Below are 25267 nucleotides of genomic sequence, written 5' to 3'. Positions count from 1 at the left end.
TTTTCATGAGCAATAAAAAGGGCGGAAATGATGTTGATCTATATTCCAGTTTTCTGTAAAAGTTCCGGAACTCTCGGAACCGAGGTGATGCAGAACTTTTATGATGTGTGTATCAAAAATGCCGAGAAGAAGTACAAATAACTTGCTTTCCAAAGTAAAGATTGTAGTATCAACCAATAGGATTGGAAGATGAAGGTGTGAGAAAGTTCAAAATTTCAGATCGTCGTACAAGATCCACGGCACTCACTGCATGGTACAGTTTCTTAGAATCGAATACGTTAAGTACTAAAATCATCATAGAAGTATTTAGTGAATAAAACGAGATATAGGAACATTTAGAATACAATATAAGGTTGAATAAAATACATCAGCGTAGATGGGCACTGGCAAACGCCCTTCTCTACACTTATGTTGTTAATCATACTCACATCACTTCACTGCACCTGTGGAATGAAACATAACAAGTATAGTTTGCGTGTAAAAGCCTTTAAATTTCGTTAGTTCTGACGTGTATGAGATACAGATGAGTTAAATCCACGTTACACACCAAGACTCGCAGTGACAGTTACTTACTAGGAATGCTTTCTGTTTTGGATCATTGTGCGTTAACACGCAGCAAGCTCGCAGGGTATAGTGTTTTGTAAATGAACTAACATATAATTATCACCACTTCACCTCTGACGCTTAGCGATACATCTATGCACGCTTCCAAAGTATGAAATTGGGCTATGAAGCTTATGGAAAGAAATGAGGAAATGAAGTCTGGCATTTACTGAAATAACACAGATACGTTCTCGAACTGTACACTGTTGCCTTAATTTTCTCTGAGACTCCACCTGCATGATACGGTAAGTGATAAGGCGTAAATAGTTACACGAGCGTCCCTTCACTTTATAGACATATAAGAGATATGAAAAGATAATGAGTGAGCAGTCATCTTGTTAAACACTGTTTCTGCTCGCACACTATATAAATAATATAACTACTGCTAGCGTTTACATCAGAAGAACGTATTTCCACATTTTCTTCACAAATCTTCAAAACTGTTTCTGAGTTGTGAAGACTGATTACTGACCGTGAAAGAAAATGAAACTACGTATCCGTGCTTTGGATGGTCACCATAAAATGTGTTTGTTCATGAAATACAATTGAAATTCAAACTTTAGTGCATTCCACGGACTTCATATCTTGGATGATTCCAAAAGTAAGAATGCCGTTGGTAGCGCTGGTGCAGAAAACACACGTGGAAACTTCCGTTAGAAATCCTGAAACTACGAGAACGTTATTGGAAGATCCACACAAATACGGAAGTTCCTGACCTTTTGTTATTATGTTGTTTAACTATAACATACTAAAATGAGTGGGGGCTGAAAGAAAGTATTTTAATACCACACGACTGTACTAAATAAACGCCTGGTTACACTTTTACAGAAAGAGACTGCACGAGTACTACAATTGTCCTTAAGCCTGCACTCATTCTTAAGCCATCACGTGGACCAGAGCTTCCTTTATCAACTTGTAACGTACTCTGTGAATGAAAACGTGAATTCCATCCTGACAGGAAAACATTTAGCTGAAGAGCAGAGTGTAGTAATCCTCGGCGAAACTCATTACCGACTAGGTGCTGCAACGTGACGTTGCTTCAGACTACCGTCGCCCCATTTTCCGTTGTTACGACATACGAATTGATCTTGGAATTGACGAACAGGAGAAAGCAGTCTTCTCTCTAATCGCGGTCTGTGATGGCACTGCATTAATTTAAAGGTTTCCCTAACAAGGGGACCGCACCATCTCGCATGGGCGCTTTCGTCCAGAGTTATAGTACGTGCAGGGCTCGGCCAGAAATGAAAGTGACACAAGTGGGAGCTCCAGACGGCCAAGCGTTAAGAAAAAATTGCATTTTGTGGAGCGCCGGGAAACGTAAGAGCCATTTATCTTAGTGTAGGATCCAGGCAACGGGTGATGCAGCGAGAGAAGTACAGAATCGTAATCCAAAGTTCGTGAGGTCGAATCCCTATACGGAAACTTCTCTGTTGTTTTCAACTTTTCGTTACTTACTCAGCAAACAAAGCGAAACATACTAAAGTACCCAAGAAACTGGTATAGGCATGCGCATTCAAATACAGATATATGTAAACAGGCAGAATACGGTGCTGCGGCCCACAACACCTATATGAGACGACAAATGTCTGGCACAGTTATTACATCGGTTACTCCTGCTAGAATGGCGTGTTATCAAGATTTACGCGAGTCTGAACGTGTTAAAGTCGGTGCACGAGCGGTGGGACACAACATCTCCGAAGTAGCGATGAAGTGGGGATTTTTCCGTACGACCATTTCACGAGTGTACTGTAAATATCGGGAATCCGGTGAGACACCAATTCTCCGACATCACTGCGGCCGGAAAAATATCATGCAAAAACGACGATCACGTTCAACGTGAGAGAAGTGCAACCCTTCCGCAAATTGCTGCAGATTTCAATGTTGGGCCATCAACAAGTATCAGCGTGCGAACCATTCAACGAAACATCATCGACATGGCCTTTCGGCACCGATGGCCCACTAGTGTACCCTTGATGACTGCATGACTCAAATCTTTTCTCCTCGCCTGGGCCAGTCAACACCGACATTGAACTGTTGATGAGTGGAAACATGTTGCCTGGTCGGACGAGTCTCATTTCAAATTGTATCGGTTCAAAAATGGTTCAAATGGCTCTGAGCACTATGGGACTCAACATCTGCGGTCATAAGTCCCCTAGAACTTAGAACTACTTAAACCTAACTAACCTAAGGACATCACACACATCCATGCCCGAGGCAGGATTCGAACCTGCGACCGCAGCAGTCGCGCGGTTCCTGACTGAGCGCCTAGAACCGCTAGACCACCGCGGTGGCAAATTGTATCGGGCAGATTGACATGTACGGTATGGTATGAAGACAACCCAATGAATCAATAGACCTTGTGTGTCAGCAGGACACTGTTCAAACTGATGGGGAGGCTCTGTAATGATGTGATGCGTGTGCGGTTGGAGTGGTATGGGACCCTGATGCTTCTAGATATGACTCTGATAGGTGACACGTACGTAAGCATCATGTCTGATCACCTGCAAATTTGGACAACAGAATCGGTGTCCGGTCTGGCAGAAGTTGGTGGCTTAGCTCTTCTGCTGATTTACTTGTAGTTTGCATTTGTTACATTACGCGACCCATGGATTAAAGCAACACTGCATGGAGGCATGGGAGAGTTGGAAGATGTGGTGTGTAGATAGAGAAACCGTGTCGTCAGCATATAGCAGGAAGCAGGTTTGGCAAGGGGGTGTGGGGGGGGGGGGCAGGTTTTGGAACGTTATGGTGTAAAGGATGGAAAGGAGGGCCAGGACAGGGTCTTGAGGTACACCAGCAATGAGTTGAAAGATGCGGGAGAAGGTGCGGTTGTTTTTGACACGGTTGAAATGGTTGAAGTGGCCCTGAGAACTATGGGACTTAACATCTGAGGTCATCAGTCCCCTAGAACTTAGAACTACTTAAACCTAACGAACCTAAGGATATTACACACATCCATGCCCGAGGCAGGATTCGAACCTGCGACAGTAGCGGTCGAGCGGTTCCAGACTGAAGCGCTCAGCTCAACGGCCGGCTTTTGACATGGGAAAGACGGTAGTGGACATAGTTAACTTAAAGTACGTAGGTTAGTAGCTTGAAGATCTGTCCCGAATGCCATACCCGATCACAATCTTTTATTATGTCAATGGACACAAATATTGTGACTCTTCCCTTGTGTTATGATCGGAGATAAAATGTGCAATGTAAAAAAGTTGTTCATCTGCGGACTAGTTGGGATGAAAGTCACATTGTAAATAGGTAGGCGTGTTGGCAGGTATTGATGAATTCTTTGAATAAAGATGCTTTCAATTTTGTTACTGATATCTGATGTAAGCTTTTAGGGAGATTTGGGCTCTGGATGTTTTCGGCTGCTCTGACATTTAACCTATACAGAGGGTGATATTTTAAAGGTTGGCAAGGGTTTCGTGATAAACTCTGGGACATTCCTGAGTTGCCGTAGGTAACTGAATATTGAATGAAAGCAGTGTCTGGGTTTTTAGCGAGTGTTTTAAGATGTTATTGGTGATTTTAGTCCTACTGATGAAGTGATATGTAAGAACTGGAAATTTGGAGTGAAATGTGGGGTATTTGTGTTAAAATTCATTATAATAAATCAAGAGACCACAAAGTCAATTTTAAATGCGGATATGATAATGTGTCTTGAGAGACATAATGAACAAATCTTGAGATATATAAAAGAAAAGGCTTTCTTAATATGGACATCGTAGGATGAAGGATTAGACAACATCATTATAAATTTGGAATTGGATGTATCCTGGAACATTGCTAAGGAGAAGATCAAGGAAAGTATGCGAACATTTGCACAAGAAACTGTATACGAAATCACAATGAACAAGAAGAGTGAAGACATACCACTACCAACGCTATAGTCTTATGAGCATCAAAAGCTGCCTAATGCCAGAGATCTACGTTACAGAGCATCTGTTTAAGTGACACTTGCTGTGTACAGTGAGGTGACGAAAGTCATGGGATAGCGATATACACACGTACAGATGGCGTTAGTATCGCGTACGTAAGGTAAAAAGGGCAGAGCATTGGCGGAGCTATCATTTGTACTCAGGTGACTAATGCAAAAATATTTCCAAAGTGATTATGGCCACACGACGGGAATTAATAGACTTTGAACGAGGAATGGTAGTAGGAATTAGATGCATGGGACACTGCATTTTAGAAACCGCTAGAGAATCCAAGATTCCTAGATCCGCAGTAACAAGAGTGTGCCGGGAATATAAAATATCAGGCATTACCTCTCACCACGTACGGCGCTGTAGCCCACGGCCTTCACTTTACGACCGAGACCAGCAGCGTTTGTGTAGAGTTGCCAGTGCTCACAGGCAAACAACAATGCGCGAAATAACCGCAGAAATCAATTTGGGACGTACGACGAACGTATCCGTTAGGTCAGTGCGACGAAACTTGACGCTAACGGGCTATGGCATGAAACGACCGACGAGAGTACTTGCCCTGCAGTGCCTCTCCTGGGCTCGTGACACTATCGGGTGGACTCTGGAAAATCGCGGCTGGCTCAGATGAGTTCCGGTTTCAATTGGTAATAGCTAATGGTGGGATTTTAGTGTGGCGCAGACCCAAAGAAGCTTTGGACCCAATTTGTAAACAAGGCTCTGTGCAAGCAGGTGTTTGCTACATAATAGTGTGGGCTGTGTTCACGTGGAATGGACTGGGTCCTCTGGTGGAACTAAACCAATAATTGACTGTAAATGCTTTTTTTCGGCTACCTGTAGATCATCTGCAGCCGTTCGTGGACTTCATGTTTCCAAACAACGATAGAATTTTCACCGGGCCACAGTTGTTCATGACTGATTTGAAAAACATTCAGGACAATTCGAGTGAATGATCTGACCACCCAGATTGCGCTATGTATGTCCCATCGAATATTTATGCGTCATAATCTAGAGGTCAGTTTGGGCACAACATCCTGCGCCGACAACGCTATCTCAATCACGGAGGACTATAGAGGCAGGATGGCTCAGAATTTCTGCAGAGGACTTCCAACGTTTGCTGAGTCCATGCACGTCGAGTTGGTGCACTACGCCGGGTAAAAGAGGCGTGACACGATATTAGGAGGTATCTCATGAGTCTTGTAACCTCAGTGTATTGAAAACATTACTACAGACACGAGCGACAGAGACGTTCAACTTCGGTTGGGTAGTGAGCTGAATACTACTGTGATCGGTTGAATCGACCGCAAAAGGTTAATACTTTTTTATTATGCAGGAGATGTTGTTTAGATAGTCACTGTAGGAAACGTTTTAAGGACCGTCCTGTCACGGTTCGTGCGGCTCCCCCCGTCGGAGGTCGGAGTTTCGAGTCCTCTCTCGGGCTGGGGCGTGTGTGTTGTCCTTAGCGTAAGTTAGTTTAAGTTAGATTAAGTAGTGTGTAAGCTTAGGGACCGATAACCTCAGCAGTTTGGTCCCATACGATCTTACCATAAATTTCCAATTTTTTAAGGACCTTGAGTGCAATGCCTCGCCGGTTCAACCACCCTGGCGTCCATCTGAAATGATTTAGAGAAACTGCGGAGAACCAGTGTCTGAATGACCGGACCGATATCGGTAGCCCACTTCTCCAGAAAATAATCTCGATGTATTTATCAGCGATCAGCTTCGCCCGATCCACGAGTTCTATACTAATCTGTCTTGGTCTCGAAAACATCTGTTTGTGCAGTCTTAATCATATTCATTCATATTCCTCAAAAAAGCACACTTCTTTAAATAAATAAAAAAATACAGCTCTAAGATACATGAGATAGAAGTCCCTATCTACTGAAAGGCAAAGAGACAAAATCTTACAGTCATAAATAATAAATGTCATTAATTTGGTTCGTCACTAATATTATTACTGCATTTCTGCCTCTTCTTCGTCTCTTGAAGCAGACTTGAGAAGCATTTGATCTGCACGACCTTCCTTTCTTGATCTAGACTACATTGAACTACCCAAAAGGTTTTCCCTTAACATTAATGTAATAAGTTTTCAGACGGAAAGCGTGGCTGTTATTCTGATTCAATAGTTAGAAATACTATACGTCTTGTTATACTTATAAGGTCATTTAAATCTTAAACGTTATCGTTAAGCATGTATCAAAACTTTTCCATCTCTGTTTGAAATCACTCACTTAGGGAGGCTGACATAAACAGCTTAGTCCTTAAGGTCGAGACGATTTATCCACAGAGCGAACTTACGAAAACTATGTAAGCGGATAAACACATTTAGAGTTACAGATGAGAAAGCGAAAGTCATTATACGGGGGAAGTTCTTAGCAGAATTACCTTATAATGGCATCATTGGTCTGTTTGTTTCTATATCATTTGAGCACGTGTCAGCGCTCATGCTACGTAAAATAAAGCGTAAATACAACGCGTAACGCTTCTCTTGTGCACGATGGGATTGATCAGAATCTCTGTATTGGTTTTTCTGCTGAATTGACTTAAGAAGATCTAATTTCGGACAGTCTGACATTTTTATGGTGGTTGTGACATCCCAGTCTCTACGAATACAAGTCGAGAGTATTAACAATTGGATCATCTGTTTCGGTGTTGGCCCAGATGTATGGGCAGTATGGCACGTCACGCAAACGGCCCTAACGTTTCAAAAATAGCTCAAAAATCAGAACAGGGTTCTCGACAAGTTCTAGTACTCATTGGGGCGAGTGTTTTATTGTGTGGTCAACGCCCGTCACCTTTTATTCCCAGAGATAACGTATGTTCCGAAAACAAGGCAACGTATTATTTTCACCCACGTAAAGTTGATGGGAAAATCAGAGGAATTAGACCTCATGCAGAGGCTTACCCGATGGAACAGGAAAGCGGGGAATGATGGTCATACCATCCGCCACGCAACATAATGTACCTTTAGGAGTATAGATGTAGATTCTGAAGCAACTGTGCCTTGTTAGAAGACTTTTTAAATGTATTCTAGATCTCTTATAGAAAGGATTTTCGTTATACGGCTTTGGCCGCGACTGTCGATAGAGCACAGTTTCATTTACTTTGTAGCGTAAACGTCATGTTTCCCGACATCTTTCAGGCAGATTTCAAATCGAACTTTACTGACAGTAACATCTGCATTTTCTTTTCAGTAACTCTTCATTTCTGTTATTAAAGAACACAGCTTCGTTAAACAAAAGGAAGTTTTTTTTAATATCTTGTTACAGTATTTAAGAGCATTGACATTCAAAAGAAGGCTCAGTATTTTACCGAAAACCATGTTACGATACCTTGAGATTATTGAATACAGGTCAGTCTTTTATGCAAGAACACAGTTTCTCGTGTTACCCAAACACGTTTCGGCACCTCTGTGTCATCCTCAGTGGGTTTTGTTTATTGAAATCGTTATTTTACATTATATGGCTTTGCAGGACCATCGGTATGATGTCCTGCACGGATAGCTTGTCATGTTTTGTTGTGACTGATCCTTCTTCTTTTGTGTTCTGAGGGCACTGCACACACATACACTACTGCCCATTAAAGTTGCTACACCAAGAAGAAATGCAGATGATAAACGGGTATTCACTGGACAAATATATTATACTAGAACTGACATGTGATTACATTTCCACACAATTTGGGTGCATAGATCCTGAGAAATCAGTACCCAGAACAACCACCTTAATAACGGCCTTGATACGCCTGGGCATTGAGTCAAACAGAGCTTGGATGGCGTGTACAGGTATAGCTGCTCATGCAGCTTCAACACGATACCACAGTTCATCAAGAGTAGTGACTGGCGTATTGTGACTAGCCAGTTGCTCGGCCACCATTGGCCAGATGTTTTCAATTGGTGAGAGATCTGAAGAATTTGCTGGCCAGGACAGCAGTCGAACATTTTCTGTACCCAGAAAGGAGCTACAGGACCTGCAACATGCGGTCGTGCATTATCCTGCTGAAATGTAGAGTTTCGCAGATATCGTATGAAGGGTAGAGCCACGGGTCGTAACATATCTGAAATGTAACGTCCAATGTTCAAAGTGCCGTCAATGCGAACAAAAGGTGACCGAGACGTGTATCACGCCAGGTGATACGCCAGTATGGCTATGACGAATACACGCTTCCAACGTGCGTTCACCGTGATGTCGCCAAACACGGATGTGACCATCATGATGCTGTAAACAGAACCTGGATTCATCCGAAAGAATGACGTTTTGCCATTCGTGCACCCAGGTTCGTCGTTGAGTACACCATCGGAGGCGCTCCTGTCTGTAATGCAGCGTCAAGGGTAACCGCAGCCATGGTCTCCGAGCTGATGGTCCATGCTGCTGCAAACGTCGTCGAACTGTTCGTGCAAATGGTTGTTGTCTTGCAAACGTCCCCATCTGTTGACTCAGGGATCGAGACGTGGCTGCACGATCCGTTACAGCCATGCGGATAAGATGCCTGTCATCTCGACTCCTAGTGATACGAGGCCGTTGGGGTCCAGCACGGCGTTCCGTATTACGCTTCTGAAGCCACCGATTCCATATTCTGCTAACAGTCATTGGATCTCGACCAACGCGAGCAGCGATGTCGCGATACGATAAACCGCAATCGCAATAGGCTATAATCCGACCTTTATCAAAGTCGGAAACGTGACGGTACGCATTTCTCCTCCTTACACGAGGCATTTACAACAACGTTTCACGAGGCAACGCCGGTCAATTGCTGTTTGTGTATGAGAAATCGCTTGGAAACATTCCTCGTGTCAGTATGTTGTAGGTGTCGTCACGGGCGCCAACCTTGCGTGAATGCTCTGAAAAGCTAATCATTTGTATATCACAGCATCGTCTTCCTGTCGGTTAAATTTCGCGTCTGTAGCACGTCATCTTCGTGGTGTAGCAAATTTAATGGCCAGTAGTTTATTAATGTACTTTGTGTACCACGTTCCAATAAGCAAGACTCACTGAGGTGCCAAAACATATCTGAATAACAAGAAAAACAGCGTATTTACATAAAAGGCGGACTTACATCCAGTAATTTAACTGCAAACACGGAAAAAAGACAAGAGCTGCAGATCCAAAAGACGAATATATCTTGTGATGTTTACAAAGTACAAAAGTTGTCTAAATCAGAAGAGACAACCTGTATCTTGAGATACAGACGTTAGATTAGATATGTGGTTTCTGGTGGACGCTGTGAGCGTGTGGAACAATCTGCTGGATAGGGCATTAGTGAAGAGTTGCTTAAACGTAAGGGAAGCAGTTGTTCTAAAGAAGTGATCAACCTGACATTGTTTGAGACTTCACGGGCAAGGCAAGTCCTTGACCATTGTATTTCGCCCGAGGATCAACAGGAGGAGTCATGTAGCGTTGGCTTAGACCACGAAGACTGCTGGGTACTTACTGGCTAGCTGCTTGCCGTCACAGTAGTTGGAACGCCATGGGTAGTCGCAGCCCTCGGTGACGCCGCGGTGCTTGCCCGCGAACACCAGCCCGTTGGGGCAGTCGTAGAGTTCCGGCTGGCCGTTGACGCACTCCCAGTAGCGGTCGCAGTACGTCACGTCGCCCACGACGCGCGACTTCACTTTGCACGGGTCCTCCTGGTCGCGCGATTTCTGCGCCTCGCTGCCTCCTGTAAACGACAAAAACTTGCATTTTAGGCACCCAGTGTTAAGATCGATGGTCAATGGGCTTGCCGCAGTGGTATCGCCGGTCCCCGCCAGATCACCGAAGTTAAGGACTGTCGGGCTGGAATAGCACTTGGGTGGGTGATCATCCGGTCTGCCGAGCACTGCGGGGCTCACTCAGCCCTTGTGAGGCAAACTGAGGAGATACTTGATTGAGAGGTAGCTGCTCTGGTCTCGTACACTAACATAGGGCCGGGAGAGCGGTGTACTGACTACATGCCCCTCCATATCAGTGTCCAGTGATGCCTGTGGACTGAGGATGACACGAAGCCTGCTCGGTACCGTTGGGCCTTCATGGCCTATTCGGGAGAAATTTATTTTTAGTGTTAAGCTCGTTAGAAAAATAGAAATTTCTTCTTAATCAAGTGTCATTGTATACAGTAAAGTTTTAAGAACCACTGTGTATGGTCAATAGCAGCGCTTCAAACAGCAAAAAGAATTGCCGGAATCCAATATAACCTACTGCTGCAAGTTTCAGCAAACAGATCCACAAGATATAAACCCATTATCGGTCACGTAGTTCAAACTGCGGCATTTTGGTAGGGAGATTTCTTAAGTTTGCAAAGCGCCTATGCGGGTGAACCAGTGTAGTTGGTGATTTAATGTGTTCTTTGGATGTTTCATCTTTTTCCACGGACACAAAACTCTCTTCAAGAAATTCATACCCAGGAATATTCTCCAAATAAACAGCTCGATACCATTACTTCTAAGGTATATTAGAGGGAGCATAGCTATGAGGTCTGTCTACAAATGCGTCTATACTCAAAAGGCCACCTTGTGGGACATTACAACATAATATTCATTCTTCCTTCCTTTTCTGTTGTTTTTCGATTTTCTTCCTTAAACCAACTTAGTATACGTTCCAGCTTGCCCAATAATAATAAAAATTTCTGAGAAGAGAGTTTAGTAAACGACGATGTCCAAAAATGAATTACTCTTAAGTATCTTTCCAGTGGATGAGGCTGGCATCCGGCTTATACAAAGTTACAGTTACGTTGTCGTTTCAGCTCGAGTTGGTCCGTATGGTTGGTCGCAGATATCTGACGATTATGAGTTGTTCCAATGACTGATAGGTGACTTAGTTAAACAATATTTGGTCTTTTCACTTACCTACACTCTTTCCATTGGCTGTGTTGATTCCAACCAACCAATAATAAAATTATGACTTTACTAAGTACGACAATTACTCAGTATTTTTCAATGTTTGATAAGACAGACTGATTTAACTGGACGAACCTAAGAATTTTCAGAAAAGCAGCTCGATGCCTTTTCTGAAAAAAATATTTACCTTCCGCTTCGTCACATTCCTGGCAACAGTAATCTGCTCAAAGCGTTTATGACAGGTAGATTCCTTCGCGAGGCTAATTTCGAAAAGTGAGCCGGAATTAAGCTACTGAGCCTAATATTAGGGAAGATTAATTAAAATATTCGATGTATCTAGGAAAGTTTTCACGGAATTTAGTTTTTCCAAGCTAGAGATGGCCTATAACTTCCCATTTCTTCTCATGTCTGAGCGCTGCTCAGATTTGTGGCATTATTACCAGGTAAAATCATAGAACAAAGAGCTACATTACTCGTGGCTGGTTTGTTTACGCAGCACTTGAAAACTACACAAGAAGGACGTGCATAAAGAATATTACAAGAAAATCTACGAGGTAAAGCTACAGCAGTGAACTTGACTTTGGTGGCGATACCAGTGTTGAATTTTCTAATACGTATACCACTCTGTAATTGAAGCGAGAAAATTACAAAAACGCACGTGGCAGAGACGTACAAATAATTATTTTTCCATACATACAGCGTTAATGGCGTAAGAATGCCAATAAGTAGTAGTGTTACTTCTATCCTGTAACGTACGTCATAAAGCTCTTTCCCTGTGTCTAATTATACAGGGTGGTTAGAAACAGTCTGAAGAGCGTGCAAGGGTATAGGAGGTTCTGCTGAGAAATAATTATCAAGAAAAGAGTTACATAGTTCATCCGTTTCTGAGTTAATTAGGATTGAAGTTAGCTAATCAGGCCATTCCGCGCACTAACTGAAGCGGTTAGTGTCAGTTGTCCTCATAGTGTAATTGATAACGCACGAGACTGCTCACCCTTCGGCTCGGATTGGATCATTACTACCGCCCGAAGTCTAATTTTTTATTGCTCTTGTTCGGTTTTAGGAAACAAATCTGAGAATATGTTTGGTGACACCGTGACTGGAGGGCCGCTTGAATTTTATTTGGGCGCGCAACGGCCCTATTGGCTTACTTCAAAGCTAATTAACTCGAAAACGGTGATACGTATCGGATTTTTTCTTAATAATTATGTCTCAGCATAACCTACCCTGTAACACCCTTACAGGCTTTTCAGACTGTTTCTCATCACCCTTTATATGTATCTGCTTCACTGTTTCGATGATATGTCTTAACAACCGTGAGCTTTGCTCAAGGCTTCAAACATTTTCTCAGAAGTATTGCACATGCTTATACAGAATTACAGTTATTGAACTATATGAAAAAAACATAAATTACTTACAAACTGCGGTGTGCGCACACTTTATTCAACATGTAAACGTCCCTATAGATATTCGGATTTGGGTTATGATAGGTTCGATATGTCTGCCATCATTGGCGATGATGTAGCACAGACGAATAGCGAAATTCTACATGACCAGTTGAAGTGTCGGAACATCGACGCTGCCGATGACCTGAATGGCTGTTTTCTGCTCAGCAATGGTTTTGGAGCCTCTGGGTAATTCAGAGCAAGAACGCGGTCCAAAAAGTGCCCTCGACGACATCAAGCACTGTCTTGCTCCGATGGGGTCGAGCTCCATCTTGCATGAACCACATCTTGTCGAAATCGGGGTCAGTTTAATAATGGGGATGAAATCATTTTCCAAACCCTTCACGTAGCGTTCGGTAGTCACCGTGCAATCAAGTGATATCGGACCGAATTGCGGATTCTAAGTCCCCCAAATGTACCGATTTTGCTTATTGACGAACCCATCAAGGTGAGCTTCGTCGCAGTCTTGGGCATACTAATTCCCATCATGCTATGCGGCCAACCGTGGAGTTTGAATGTCCTACCGCAAACCGTTCAGAAGTTATGACGATTTTATTTCATATAGTTCAATAATTGTCACCCAGTATGTTTAACTCGATATTCTGTCATCGAATGTCATTTGAGAGGAAGTTAGTACTTATGGATGCAAAACATTCATTCATAAACATACAGCTATAGCAGCGGTGGGTGCAACGCAGAGAAAAGCAACACTAACGTGAGCGACAAACCTAGTGTAAAATGAAAAGTACAGGACTAAGAAAAGTGCAAGGGTTATCGGAGTGTACGTTTTTTGCACTCAATGCGGCCACAGTCTAAAATGTTAACGACATTGCCCATTTACAACCGATCCTCTCAAGACACGCTGCTTTATTTATACCGTGCAATCAAGACCGTTACATAAATAAGCGTGGCATTCACATACTGGAAAGTCGCAGTAACTTTTTATACCTCCAAATTCCTAGAAAATTCCATGAGGATTAAAAATTCGTGCCAGATCGGAACTCGAACTTGGAACCCTTACTTTTATCAGACAAGTGTTGCAGCGATTGAGCTTTCCGAGCCCAACTCACGCTCCGGCCTCGTAGCTTTAGTTCCACCAATACCTCATCTCCTATCATATTCCTGGACTAGAACTACTGAAGAAAGTATACTACGGAGATATGGTTTAGCTACAGCCTATAGATGGTTTATAGAAAGAATTTTCACTCTACAGGAGAGTGTTAGCTGATTTCAAACTTCCTGGTGGATTAAAACTGTGTGACAGACCTTGATTTCCTTGTTGGCACGAACTTGTGTCATCGCAACTTCTACGTTTCTAGTCTCTCTTATCGGCATGTGGTTAGGTCTTTTTTTTCAGTCCATTTTCGGGAGAGTTTCGTGAGCTTGGGTTTCATCTGTATACTTCTCTATCTGCCTTTACCAGTTTACACCATGTAGCGAGATTTCTTTTAATTTCCAAGCCACAATTTCATTTTCGTTTACAATGTGTGTTGACGACGACTCGTCTCTGTCCGGCCTCTTATTCAGTTAATATGTAAACTTAATGTGAGACTTTGCAATTTTAGAGACATAAAACTAAATAAAAACGGCCAAGTTAGTTGCGTCTCAAACTTCTCTATGATAATTGCTCCTTCGGTTCCGAATTAAATGTTGTCCTATTTATTGATTTTTGACTGTACTTGACCTTGTGATCCAGAAGGAAAGCGATAAATAACCATATCGTATCTGGAAAACAGGAAAACCGAAACAAACCTTGTCTGACCGCCTACTCTATCTCGATACGCTTGTTAGTTCACTTAGGGCTTCGCTGCGCTGGATGGGAAATGATTATACGCTAATTTGCACAGACCTCTGGTTCACATTTAACGAGCAACAGCGAACCTGAAAAGCGTATAGCTACGTTTAAATCAATTCATTCCGGTTTCTACATGACAATGGAAACTCGTAGCTTCTTCTATCCTAAAAGTGAAAAAAAAGCCCGTTTAAGAGCAGAACCATTTCTAACGTGGATCGATGTAGAACTCCGTGATAAATTAAGTGCAAGGACGAAGGTCGCAAGAACACAATATAAAATGGACTTTCTTCTTCTTCAGGGTGAAAATTATATCGTAATTACACATTACATTTGTTCACTTTGATGTCTATTGGAGCCGAGTAACATTTTAAATAGAGAAAAGTACAAGGCTAACGTTTTGTCTTAGTGTCGCCTTGTTATTAGCTACAAAAATCCTGATGATACATGTTAATGGATTACAGCCTAGAAAACGTCAGACATGTCGGAGAATTCGAGTACCACAAAGTAATTCGAAGAGGTAGTATGTGACATCCAGTAGTTTGTGCACTGGGACTTCATCCAACATGGTAACTAAGTCGTGTAGTTCGCATTTAAGTAAAAAATAATTTTTTTGACACAAAATAGGGTATTATGTTTCTAGCTAATTATAGGATAGAAAGTTCTCGTGCTATGACATAACTACAGAAATTCTAGCTAATCTGATTTGGTTCTTCGGGTTTTAGATGATTAGGTGCACTTACTGCTGATTCTTTCTGCTAGCAGCACTGCTGTGGATGAACAGCATGTTATAACAAAAATATTATGAGTGTTGTATGAGATTTTGATTGCTCGGTATCAGTCGGTAAGCCGGCCGGAGTAGCCATGCGGTTCTAGGCGCTGCAGTCTGGAGCCGTGCGACCGCTACGGTCGCAGGTTCGAATCCTGCCTCGGGCATGGATGTGTGTGATGTCCTTAGGTTAGTTAGGTTTAATTAGTTCTACGTTCTAGGCGACTGATGACCTCAGAAGTTAAGTCGAATCGTGCTCAGAGCCACTTGAACCATTTTTTTTTTATCTGTCGGTAAAAACCGCAACAGGTAATAATTAAGAGACGAAAAACATGTTAAAAATCACTGAGTATAGAAAACGTTTGCCTAAACCGGTCTGGGTAAGACGAATAAAAGCGGCTATTAAAGAAGAACTAAAAATCCCAGGTTGTATCCTGCAGCCACACACTATTGCAGGTAAGATCCGAAGGTGGTATTATGACAAACACAAGCAATATACTTGCCGGGACAGAACGTACTTATTATTCCCCAGGGCAATATTGGCAGTCAGCATAACCCACTGAACCTGTCTTAAAATGAGTAACTTTCTCAATGTCGTCTCTTCCCCTCCGCTCATCGAGAGGTATTTGTCGGAAACAGGTGTAGCAGAACCAAAGTCAGATGGATTTGGAGTCGGAGCTACGGTGACCTTCTTACAATACACCTGGCAACACCGCGAATAGCGCTAGCGTCTCTTTCTCCCATTCCTCTCCCTTCGAGTTTCTGCAGCCGTTTTATACATCAAGGATAACCGAGAGTCTGGGAAAAAAATGGAAGTAGCTCCTTCCTTGTCGCCTCCAACCACCAAACGCTTCTTTAGCAGCTGGGAAGACTTAGCAACTCACTGCAACCGCTTTTTTACTTCTACTTCAGAGGAGGACTTTTACTTCCACTTCAGAGGAGGACGTACTCACTTTCATCTGTTGCGCAAAACAAACATCTGCAGGAGTGTTATATAAACAACAGGGCTTGGCGGCGTACGGCGAGCCTCCGTAACAGCGGCGGACTAATGAATGTGATTTTTCGTGTGTCCAGCTCGGTCACAAACGTACTGCCCTATACAATCAAGCAACTAAAGAGAAAGAAAACCTGTTTTCGTTCATGACTCCACCTTAATACTTCTACTGAATGAGTAGATTACTAATCAAGACCAAATTAACTGGCGCAACACAAGACCACAAAACATTTCAATGGACATCGTGTAAACATTACGTCATAAGTTTGTGGCGGACCATCATTCGAATACGAGTCTATGCGTCCCCTTCGTGTTGAGATATCTGAGTGGGAATGGCGACCCCATTCAAAATTCACACTGGACTGCAATCACGCTTTTTTCTCTCCCTAACTGTTCAATCTACAGCATACTCTTAGGTTAATAATTTCAATTCTTCATTGCTGGCAGTTGTTCTTCAAATATGGCAACGTAGTAAAATGTACCAGAGCAAATACCGTCGAAAGTAACCGAATAGTTTTCGGTATTAGTCAGCGCAGTGGAAGCATAGCTGAACTCTTACCGATACATCGTACAATCATTCCACTTTGCGGTGTCTGGACACACACATTTAAAATGTTTTCCGGTTTTAATATTTGAACCAAAATGGTTCAAATGGCGCTAAGCACTATGGGACTTAACATCTAAGGTCATCAGTCCCCCAGGCTTAGAACTACTTAAACCTAACGAACCTAAGGACATGACAGACAACCAAGCCCGAGGCAGGATTCGAACCTGCGACCGTAGCAGCAGCGCGGTTTCGGACTGAAGCGCCTAGAACCGCTCGTCCGTATCGGCCGGCAATATTTGAATCAACTGGTGCGAACCTCTATATGACTAAATCCACTTTACGTCCAAATTTCATTCCAGCGCATGTAAACGCGGGTTGCCAAACTTTTCCTCTGACGGACCACTTTGAGAATGCTGGTACTTTGACGCGACACCTTCTTTACTTGGAAGGTTAATATAATTTTTAAAAAAGACAAAAATTTGTTTTATTCAGTGAATACTTCAATTTTAAATCATAATTAATGAAGCTGGTATTATAATAAAATTATAAAATATAATTAGCGCCTCAAAATGTGAAAAAACGCCATGTCATAAAATTTTTTCGCGGAGCCCTTATCCTCTTCCCCCGGAACAACACCAGTTTTCCGTGGAATACAGTTTGGCACACGCTGTACTAATGTACGAGCCATTGACTCTAGAACTGGTAAAACTTCAGTTAGCGTTATAAACGGCGTTACCACTCCAAAACAGCTAAAAGCAACAGTTGGAGGATGATATGTGCTCCCAGGAAAATTAGTATTTCCTGCGCCACAATAATGTAAATCATCATGGGAAATCTTAGAAGGATGCTTTGAAATTAATATTTATCGTTTTTAATCTTTGTCTTTAGGCAAACCAACGTCTCTCCTGGGTAATAAATGTTTAAGCAGTGACTGGGAGTCTAACGTCCGAGAAACAAATATGCATGGTTATGTTGTGCCTCATGCTGCAGAAAGTCACGGTTCCTCTACATTACGATCTCCCAAAATAATCTACTGTAGCTCCAAAAATAATTTACTGTACTTTCCAAAACCTAGAGCTACAAAGCTGATTTCCCTTATACCAAATTAAACTCGAATAAAACACATAATTTACGGAAAATAGAAAAGTGCTGAGTGAAGAAAGGTATAAAGACATGTTTCCTTGTTGTGTTTCCATTGTGCTGAAACCAAGAAATCCGTGGATATCCTAGAATTATCTTAGAGAAGTGCAAATAGTGAGCATGAAAAGGCATTTTAGCTAAGAAAAACACAAAATATAGACAGCATCTCCGGAGTCTGATGAAAAAGGAAACATGTAGAAGCAAAAAAAAGGTAGGAAGTGTAAGGCGTAAACTCCCGCCAACTACTAAGTTGTTACGGTCTCTTCGTAAGCTCGGACTAGACAAGGCTGTAGCAAGAGCTCGGCCGTAGCCTTTTCGAAGCAACGACCCCGGCATTTGCCTTGCGTGTCTTGAGTAAGCCACCGAAAACATAAATGTGAGTGGCTGGACTGGGGCTTGTACGCCGCTCCTTCCGAATACGAAACCCGTGCTTTAACCTCCGTGCCACTTCTCATTGAGACAGAGGAGACCGTGACAGTTAAGAATTACATATGCAAAGAAACCGCGATAATGGTTGTTCAAAAACAGAGCAGCAACAATGACGGACATATGAATAGAGTTTTAACGTTCCCCCGACGATGAAGTCATTAGAGACGGAGCACAAACTCCAAAAGGGGGAAGATAGAGAAGTTAAATTTGGCATGTTCTTTCACGGCATTAGCCTTACACGATTAAGGGAAACCGACGAAGACGAAAGCTGAGTGGCTGGACGGGTTTTGAACCCTGGTCGTACCGAATGAAAGAAGGAATTACTACTGCGCCACCTCGCACGACAGGTGCTGAAACAGGCACTCAGATTACAGCAGATTAGTGAAGCCAAACAGGAAGAAACTTGTGGAATACACCGAAAGAGTCCGGCGGCTAACACGCCTCTGTCCTGTGGTAGGCTTTCGGTTCCACATACTGCTGATACTTGAAAATAGCTTCAAATGATTGTAATGTGTTGTCCTTGTGTGCCAGGTCTGTAGCGAATCATCAGCACGATTATCAAAATTACAATCCAAGTCGAAAGGGCTAAATTTGTAACTCAATTTCCCCTAAAGTATCAGTACACTTCATCCAAAAACTTTCAGAGATATTGTTCAATTCCTGTATTATTGTCGCGAAACGACTTCAAAATAATTATATACTCCCATACAACATAGGCTCTCAAGGCCGATGTTAACTTCAGTTAAATCTTCTGAGCTGAGACTCTGTCATCGATGTATAAAACTATTCCCTGAAGTTCATCTCCGACTGCGGAAGACATCTTCAGAGGTAAAATTACAGTTGCCCTTTTATACGTATTACAATATTTGAAGTCACTACGTCGCAGTCGGATGAATTTCTTGTTGAAAACCCAAAGTTTCTTCCGCATCTGCGGAGGGGATCTTCAAGGGGGCGTTTAGCTTTTTCGAAGGTCTCAAGCCACCAGCGAGCCACTAAGATGTGGACCGGATTTTCGAGAAAGCTACAATCCCGCTTGAATATGTCCTCTGAAAACGCGGACGAAACTTTGAATTTCGGCAAGAAATTCATCCGACCACAGTTTAATCTCGAGAAATATTTTAATAAATGTGGAAGTTTATATTTTGCAGTTGCCGCTTTACCTCCGAAGATGTTGGAGGTGAAAGATCAGTGAATTGTGTTATATATCGACAACGCCCTCGGATCGGAAGTTTTAACTCAAACAATTATATACTCTCTTTAATATTCTCAGCGACCTGGTATCCAATGTGTTTGTTTCTGCAGGACAGGAATAACAAAAATGCCGAAGACAATGCGTCTTTCGAGAAGCCAATAACATCCGAAAGCCTAAGAATGCAAATAAGTAGCTTTTCTTTGCATTAGACTTGTTAAATACGGTTAATATGTATCACTTCACAGGCTTAAGTAGCTGATTTCAGCACAGCAGGTCACTGATTTAGAATATTTTTGAAAAAATGTTCTCATTAGCTTCATAATTTAAAACTAGGCCAGCAACAGAGGAAGTGACTAGCGATGGTATTTATGTAATGCACCTTTACGATGCATACCGGTAGTGATTTAAATGGGAAGCTGGCAGTTAGTTTCGAAGAACTCTTCTCCAAAGTTCAGTCCATTATTGTTCTATTTTTCTTGTTATAATATACGACGACAAACAGACAGATAAAAAACACGCTTCTTTTTCGACGTAGCCTTCTTTTACACTTTGTCTAATGTTTTTCGAGTGAGTAGATTCCAGTCCTGAAGCGCAGTTTTGGAAGGCCTGCAGAATACAAAAAAGGCCCTTTACCTTTCCGGTAGACGAAACTGATCCGCCTTTTTTAGTGCTACACCACCAACTTCCATTCAATGCTTTGATAGCTGTTTCGTTACTGATGTGAATTAGCCGACCAACACCACCCACAGTGACGAGTTAGTGTCCAAAATTTTTTTCCAATCGGCCAAACCTTACTGAGCAATTAATTTTCACGTTTGCCGCCGGTAAGAACTTAATAAATGTGACATCTAGTTTGCACAAAGCGTTCACATTCATTACATAAAACGAATCGAAATTGTTCTTCTGGTATGCTTATTACGTCAGCTATTTCACACGTATTCAGGCGTGTCCAGTAACGTATCTTACTCCTCTGTAGCGATGTTTTCATTTCTTAGCATTTGCAAATGGATTAAACTTCCTATAATCCTTATTCAACGTTACATGAATTTCCTTTGGCTACAGATCGCCATATACAAAGCAGTTACGATGCAGCGATATTCTAGCTAACCCATTTGAACTAAAAACACATACTTCGTTCTGTGTTTCTTTTATTTAGATACTGTCTTTACTACGGTTTTAAACGCCTCCTGAAAAATGTGTTTTGCCAGCTCTGTTGTTTGCACTCGTTACGTGCGGTTAACGGTAACAAACGTCCAGCAGTTCGAGGGTTATTTGGCCATGTGTGGTACTCTTAATCTGTATATCCGACGCCTATGTGATTTCCAGTGTGCTCTTTCGGTGACGGGTATGAACTATATCGACGACATGGTACAGAGGTTTACTATTACAGCAATAACCAGCCTCGTTTTAAGTCACTGAAGTACCTCCGGACAACTGATGAAGTTTTGTTGAATCGCGTCAAACCAAAGTAAAACTAAATCTGTTTCTGAAGCAGAAAGTATAGTAGCTAGCCTTCGTATCATGAAACTTGAACCTCCAGTTGTTTATCCCGTTCTGTTAATCACTCCGGTGTAGGCAATTTTATGGAGATCTGCTGTAATTATAGTGGGGGACACGAAGTCAGAAATTACGTACTCACCACCTCTAAGACTGTGGCTACGAGCTTAATGGAGAGGAAAGTAACCTTCGTCGATCGTACAGGTGTTGCCATGGACCGCTAAACATGCAACGAGCAGTTTTCATTTGTTGTCATACATTAAATCGTGATCCAACCGTGAGCCGGCTTCAGAAATAACGCCTGGCCATGAAGTTTCACTCATAACGAGCGAAAGGCAGAGTTCTTTGCAGCTGGACATGTTTCTGATAATAATGAACGGTAAGCCAGATTTAGAAACGGTCATCAGCGACCCGTTTGTTATCGACTTAACGCTTGTGGTGGATAAGGACATACAGGCATGATCACATAAGTTACCACTACCTTACTATGTTCACAGACGACTCAACGTATCTAAACCAAGCTCTTAGATAATTTTAGTACTTAATGGGGCGAAAGTTTTGCTATGATGATAATACTCGAAACGTTTTACTGATAAATCTAAACTCCTGAAATCGTTCGCAGTATGATGCCGAAGTCTGAGGGCATAGTGAAATTCCAATCTCCTTCAAAATATTTGGAGGGAAATGGAGCTGAAACAGCGGTGTTTTAAGGAAGAAGGAAGATTGCGGTTTAACATACCGTCAGCGACGAAGTCACTAGAGACTGAACACAAACTCGTATCGTGAATAATGGGGAAAGAAATCCAGCGTGTCCTTTCAAAATATCTGTCCACCAGTCGTGTTATGTGATTAATAGTCACAGAAAACGTAAATATGGAGGACTGGATGAAGAACTGATCTTCGATTTAAAAAAATGGCTCTGGGCACTATGGGACTCAACTGCTGAGGTCATCAGTCCCCTAGAACTTAGAACTACTTAAACCTAACTAACCTAAGGACATCACACACATCAATGCCCGAGGCAGTCGCGCGGTTCCAGACTGTAGCGCATAGAACCGCTCGTCCACCCCGGCCGGCAAACTTCGGTTCTCCAAGCTGTAAGGCCAATGTTTAAAAAACTGCGCCACATCGCTCATTTCTGTATCTCCAGACACGTCTTCGGCCGGGAATCTTATGGACTGTAGTAGAATTGTCTTCAGTGGTGAGTCTGGCTTCGAACCGAGCCCCGTCGACCAGCGAAGACGTGCCTAGAGACACCCCGGGCAGTTGTAGGATACCAACCTGACTGTCTGTCATCATACGGCCAGACAACCATGAGTGATAGCCTGGCGCGCAATTTCATTTCAAAGCAGGGTCCCTTCGGCTGTTATCCTCGGCACCCCAACAGCACAGCAGTACGTCGACGATATTCCACGCCCATTTTGTTGCCCCACATGGCAATCCATCCTGGGCTTATGTTTCAGCAAAATAATGCATGCCCATACACGGCGAGAGTCTACCGCTTGTTTTCGTACTTGCTAAACCTACCCTTGGCCAGCAAGGTCGCCAGGTCTCACACCAATTGAGAACGTTCGGACATAAAGGGAAGGGCAAACCTATCATCTCGGAATTTTGACGGTCGAACGCACCAATTGGACAGAATGTGGCAAGATATCCATCAGGAGGGCATCCAACAACTCTTTCAATCAATGCCAAGCCAAGTAATTGCTTGCAGAAAGGCTGGTGGTGGGTTAACGCGTAATTGGCTTGCTCAATTTGTGAAGCCCTTCTTTTGAATAAATTATCATCTAAGTTTTATGAAGTTGTAATCGTTTGTTCGTCTGTACATGTACATCACATCTATCGATTTCGCTCCATTCTGATACTTCCTTCGTTGTGCGTCTTTTCCTCTTGTGAGGGTGTATATAGGCTAGCTCGCACCATATCCCATAGTTGACGCTGCTCTAGGTCGGTGATATATCCAAATTATTTTCAGAGAAGCCGATCTGGTCTATTTAAGACATTTATAATTTTATGCGTCATCTTTTTAGAGTCCCCCCCCCCTCCACTCATTACTGTTAGTATTACTCGATAACTTCACTTTTAACAGAAAGCATGCAGTTTTCCTTGGTAACATTTTAACACTTTAACGCCATCCTTCAAATTAGTGGACTGCGAAATTACACTTACTTTCCTGTTTCTCTCTTGTGCTTCACACGAAGAACATGTCGTGTGCCATTGTCGTCAGTTCACTAACGCTAGTGCTATCACGTATCTTCCGTGTTACGGAATTCCAAAAACTCTGGACCGCACATTGCCCCACACGAACAGTCTTTCGTGTTGACTTTCATTGTTTCTTGTCCTGGACGCACTAGAGATGTTTGTATTCTGCATCAGTAGTCTGTTAGGAAGTTGTTTAGCGTTTCTGGATTCTCCAACTGCTACAGCAAAATGTCTTATGGAGTGACGTGATTAGTGTTGTAGGCCTCTAAACGGCGAGGCCACCAGTGAGAAAGAAAGATGGCTTGATGCATTTCCGCGTAGTGGATGAATGCAGTGGACTCATAGCTGCACATTTAATTTTGTAGAGGAAGGAAATCCAACAAACAGCTACAATTTTCAGAAATTTTTACCAATTTACTAACAAATAGAGTTTACAAAAGTGTAGCTGCAGTGGAGTTGCTTCCTCTACAAAATAAAAGAAAGAAGTCTCGAAATACCTATCATCGCGTATACAGTGCACATAGACAGGGCGTCTGTCGGAAGCGAGACTCAATTATTTATTTATTCTTCTTCTGAGGTGCCTCTGCTAAATTCTTACTGGTAAATGCTAATGTCGTGCGTAGTCTATAGTCTTTCAATGTTTCATATATTAACTTCTCGAATATATTAGCCAAAACCACCGAGAGACCAATGAATCTACACGATTTTGGTATCATCGGACCTTTGTCCTGTTATTTAGTGACAACCATCACTTCAGCGTTCTTCCAAGATGCTGCTCTCGTCATACAGTATACACGAATAGATGCTCATCTGATCAGCTAAGGCTCGTTTTACTTCTGTAGGAAATTCATCCTGTACTGGAGATTTTGTCATTGTTAGCAACATAATTTTTGGTTCAGTTTCTTGTGTTGTGAAAGGATATAAAAGCCTATTATCTAAATAGCCTGTCCATAGCATTATTCGTAATTGGTTTCTTCTGTTTCACATTTTTCTGCGTCTTCGGGTAGCAGTGTTCCCATTAGCAGGCAGCTAACTCTCCAGCTTTCACTTACTATCCCAATATATGATTTCGATGTTGTCAGCCGTGTTTACTAGATTGACGTCTATGTCTGAAATTACTCCTACGATGCCTTAGTCGGCGGCGGATTTTGAGGTGCATTCATTATCTCTAGACTGAGTTTCACGACTGTTTGATATAGTTTCCTTCCACGGCCATCTGTCAGTTAGCCAAACCACAATACAGATTCCACGTTCCTCTCGATGACATGTATAAAACGTTTAGTACGTTCCAGTTGATTAATATCCTTTAGTGTCACTGAAATCTCGTCCGTCTCATCACTGAATTGACGATACATGTAACCCAGGATGTTAGTCTCCCTTCCAGTTAAATTCCACACATACTATAAATTCCTAATAAAACAGTGTGGAGGCCTGCACCAAATCAATCTTAAGACTGGTGACAACAACGACAACAACAACAACAATAACCACGCTGTAATACTTAGCCAATTTAATGAGTTATTAAAACCAGTATTGGTGACGAGAGCGTTGTCAATGAGTGAGTATCTGAGCAGCCGTTGGCATACTAGGGAACTGTACTCTACAGTTCTAGGAGACACAATACATCAATATTCAGTTCTTCTGTTTCTTCTCGAACTTCATGCAATATGCAGTGTTTTTCATTGAGATGAGTTCTCCGATTTGTATCCCTTCTCTCTCTATTGATTTAATCTATTAAACAGATAGGACATGCTCATCCATAAATCCATTCTATGCGACCATACGTCATGACGAAGCATTTGTATAGCTTATTTAAGCAAAATAATTTGTTTCTTATTATAACTGTTTGAACAGGCTTTCTAGCTTTTCCACATCCACTGAGAATTTGGTATTATAAAGAGAGCCTATGTACGAAATCAG

General features: G+C 42.3%; 1 protein-coding gene across 1 annotated transcript in view; it reads right to left on the bottom strand.

Moving 5' to 3' along the window:
* The window catches only part of LOC126297476 (protein obstructor-E-like), an 87645-nt gene that overhangs the window by 21820 nt on the left and 40558 nt on the right, over positions 1–25267 (bottom strand). Inside the window, exon 2 of the mRNA XM_049988350.1 lies at positions 9957–10184. Within this exon, the coding sequence (XP_049844307.1) occupies positions 9957–10184 (228 nt within the window). The remainder of the gene's footprint in view (positions 1–9956; positions 10185–25267) is intronic.

This window comes from Schistocerca gregaria, chromosome X, assembly GCF_023897955.1.
Source record: "Schistocerca gregaria isolate iqSchGreg1 chromosome X, iqSchGreg1.2, whole genome shotgun sequence".
Taxonomy (NCBI): domain Eukaryota; kingdom Metazoa; phylum Arthropoda; class Insecta; order Orthoptera; family Acrididae; genus Schistocerca; species Schistocerca gregaria.
Note: the sequence above shows the minus strand (reverse complement) of the source record. Positions and strands in the feature narration are given on the sequence as shown.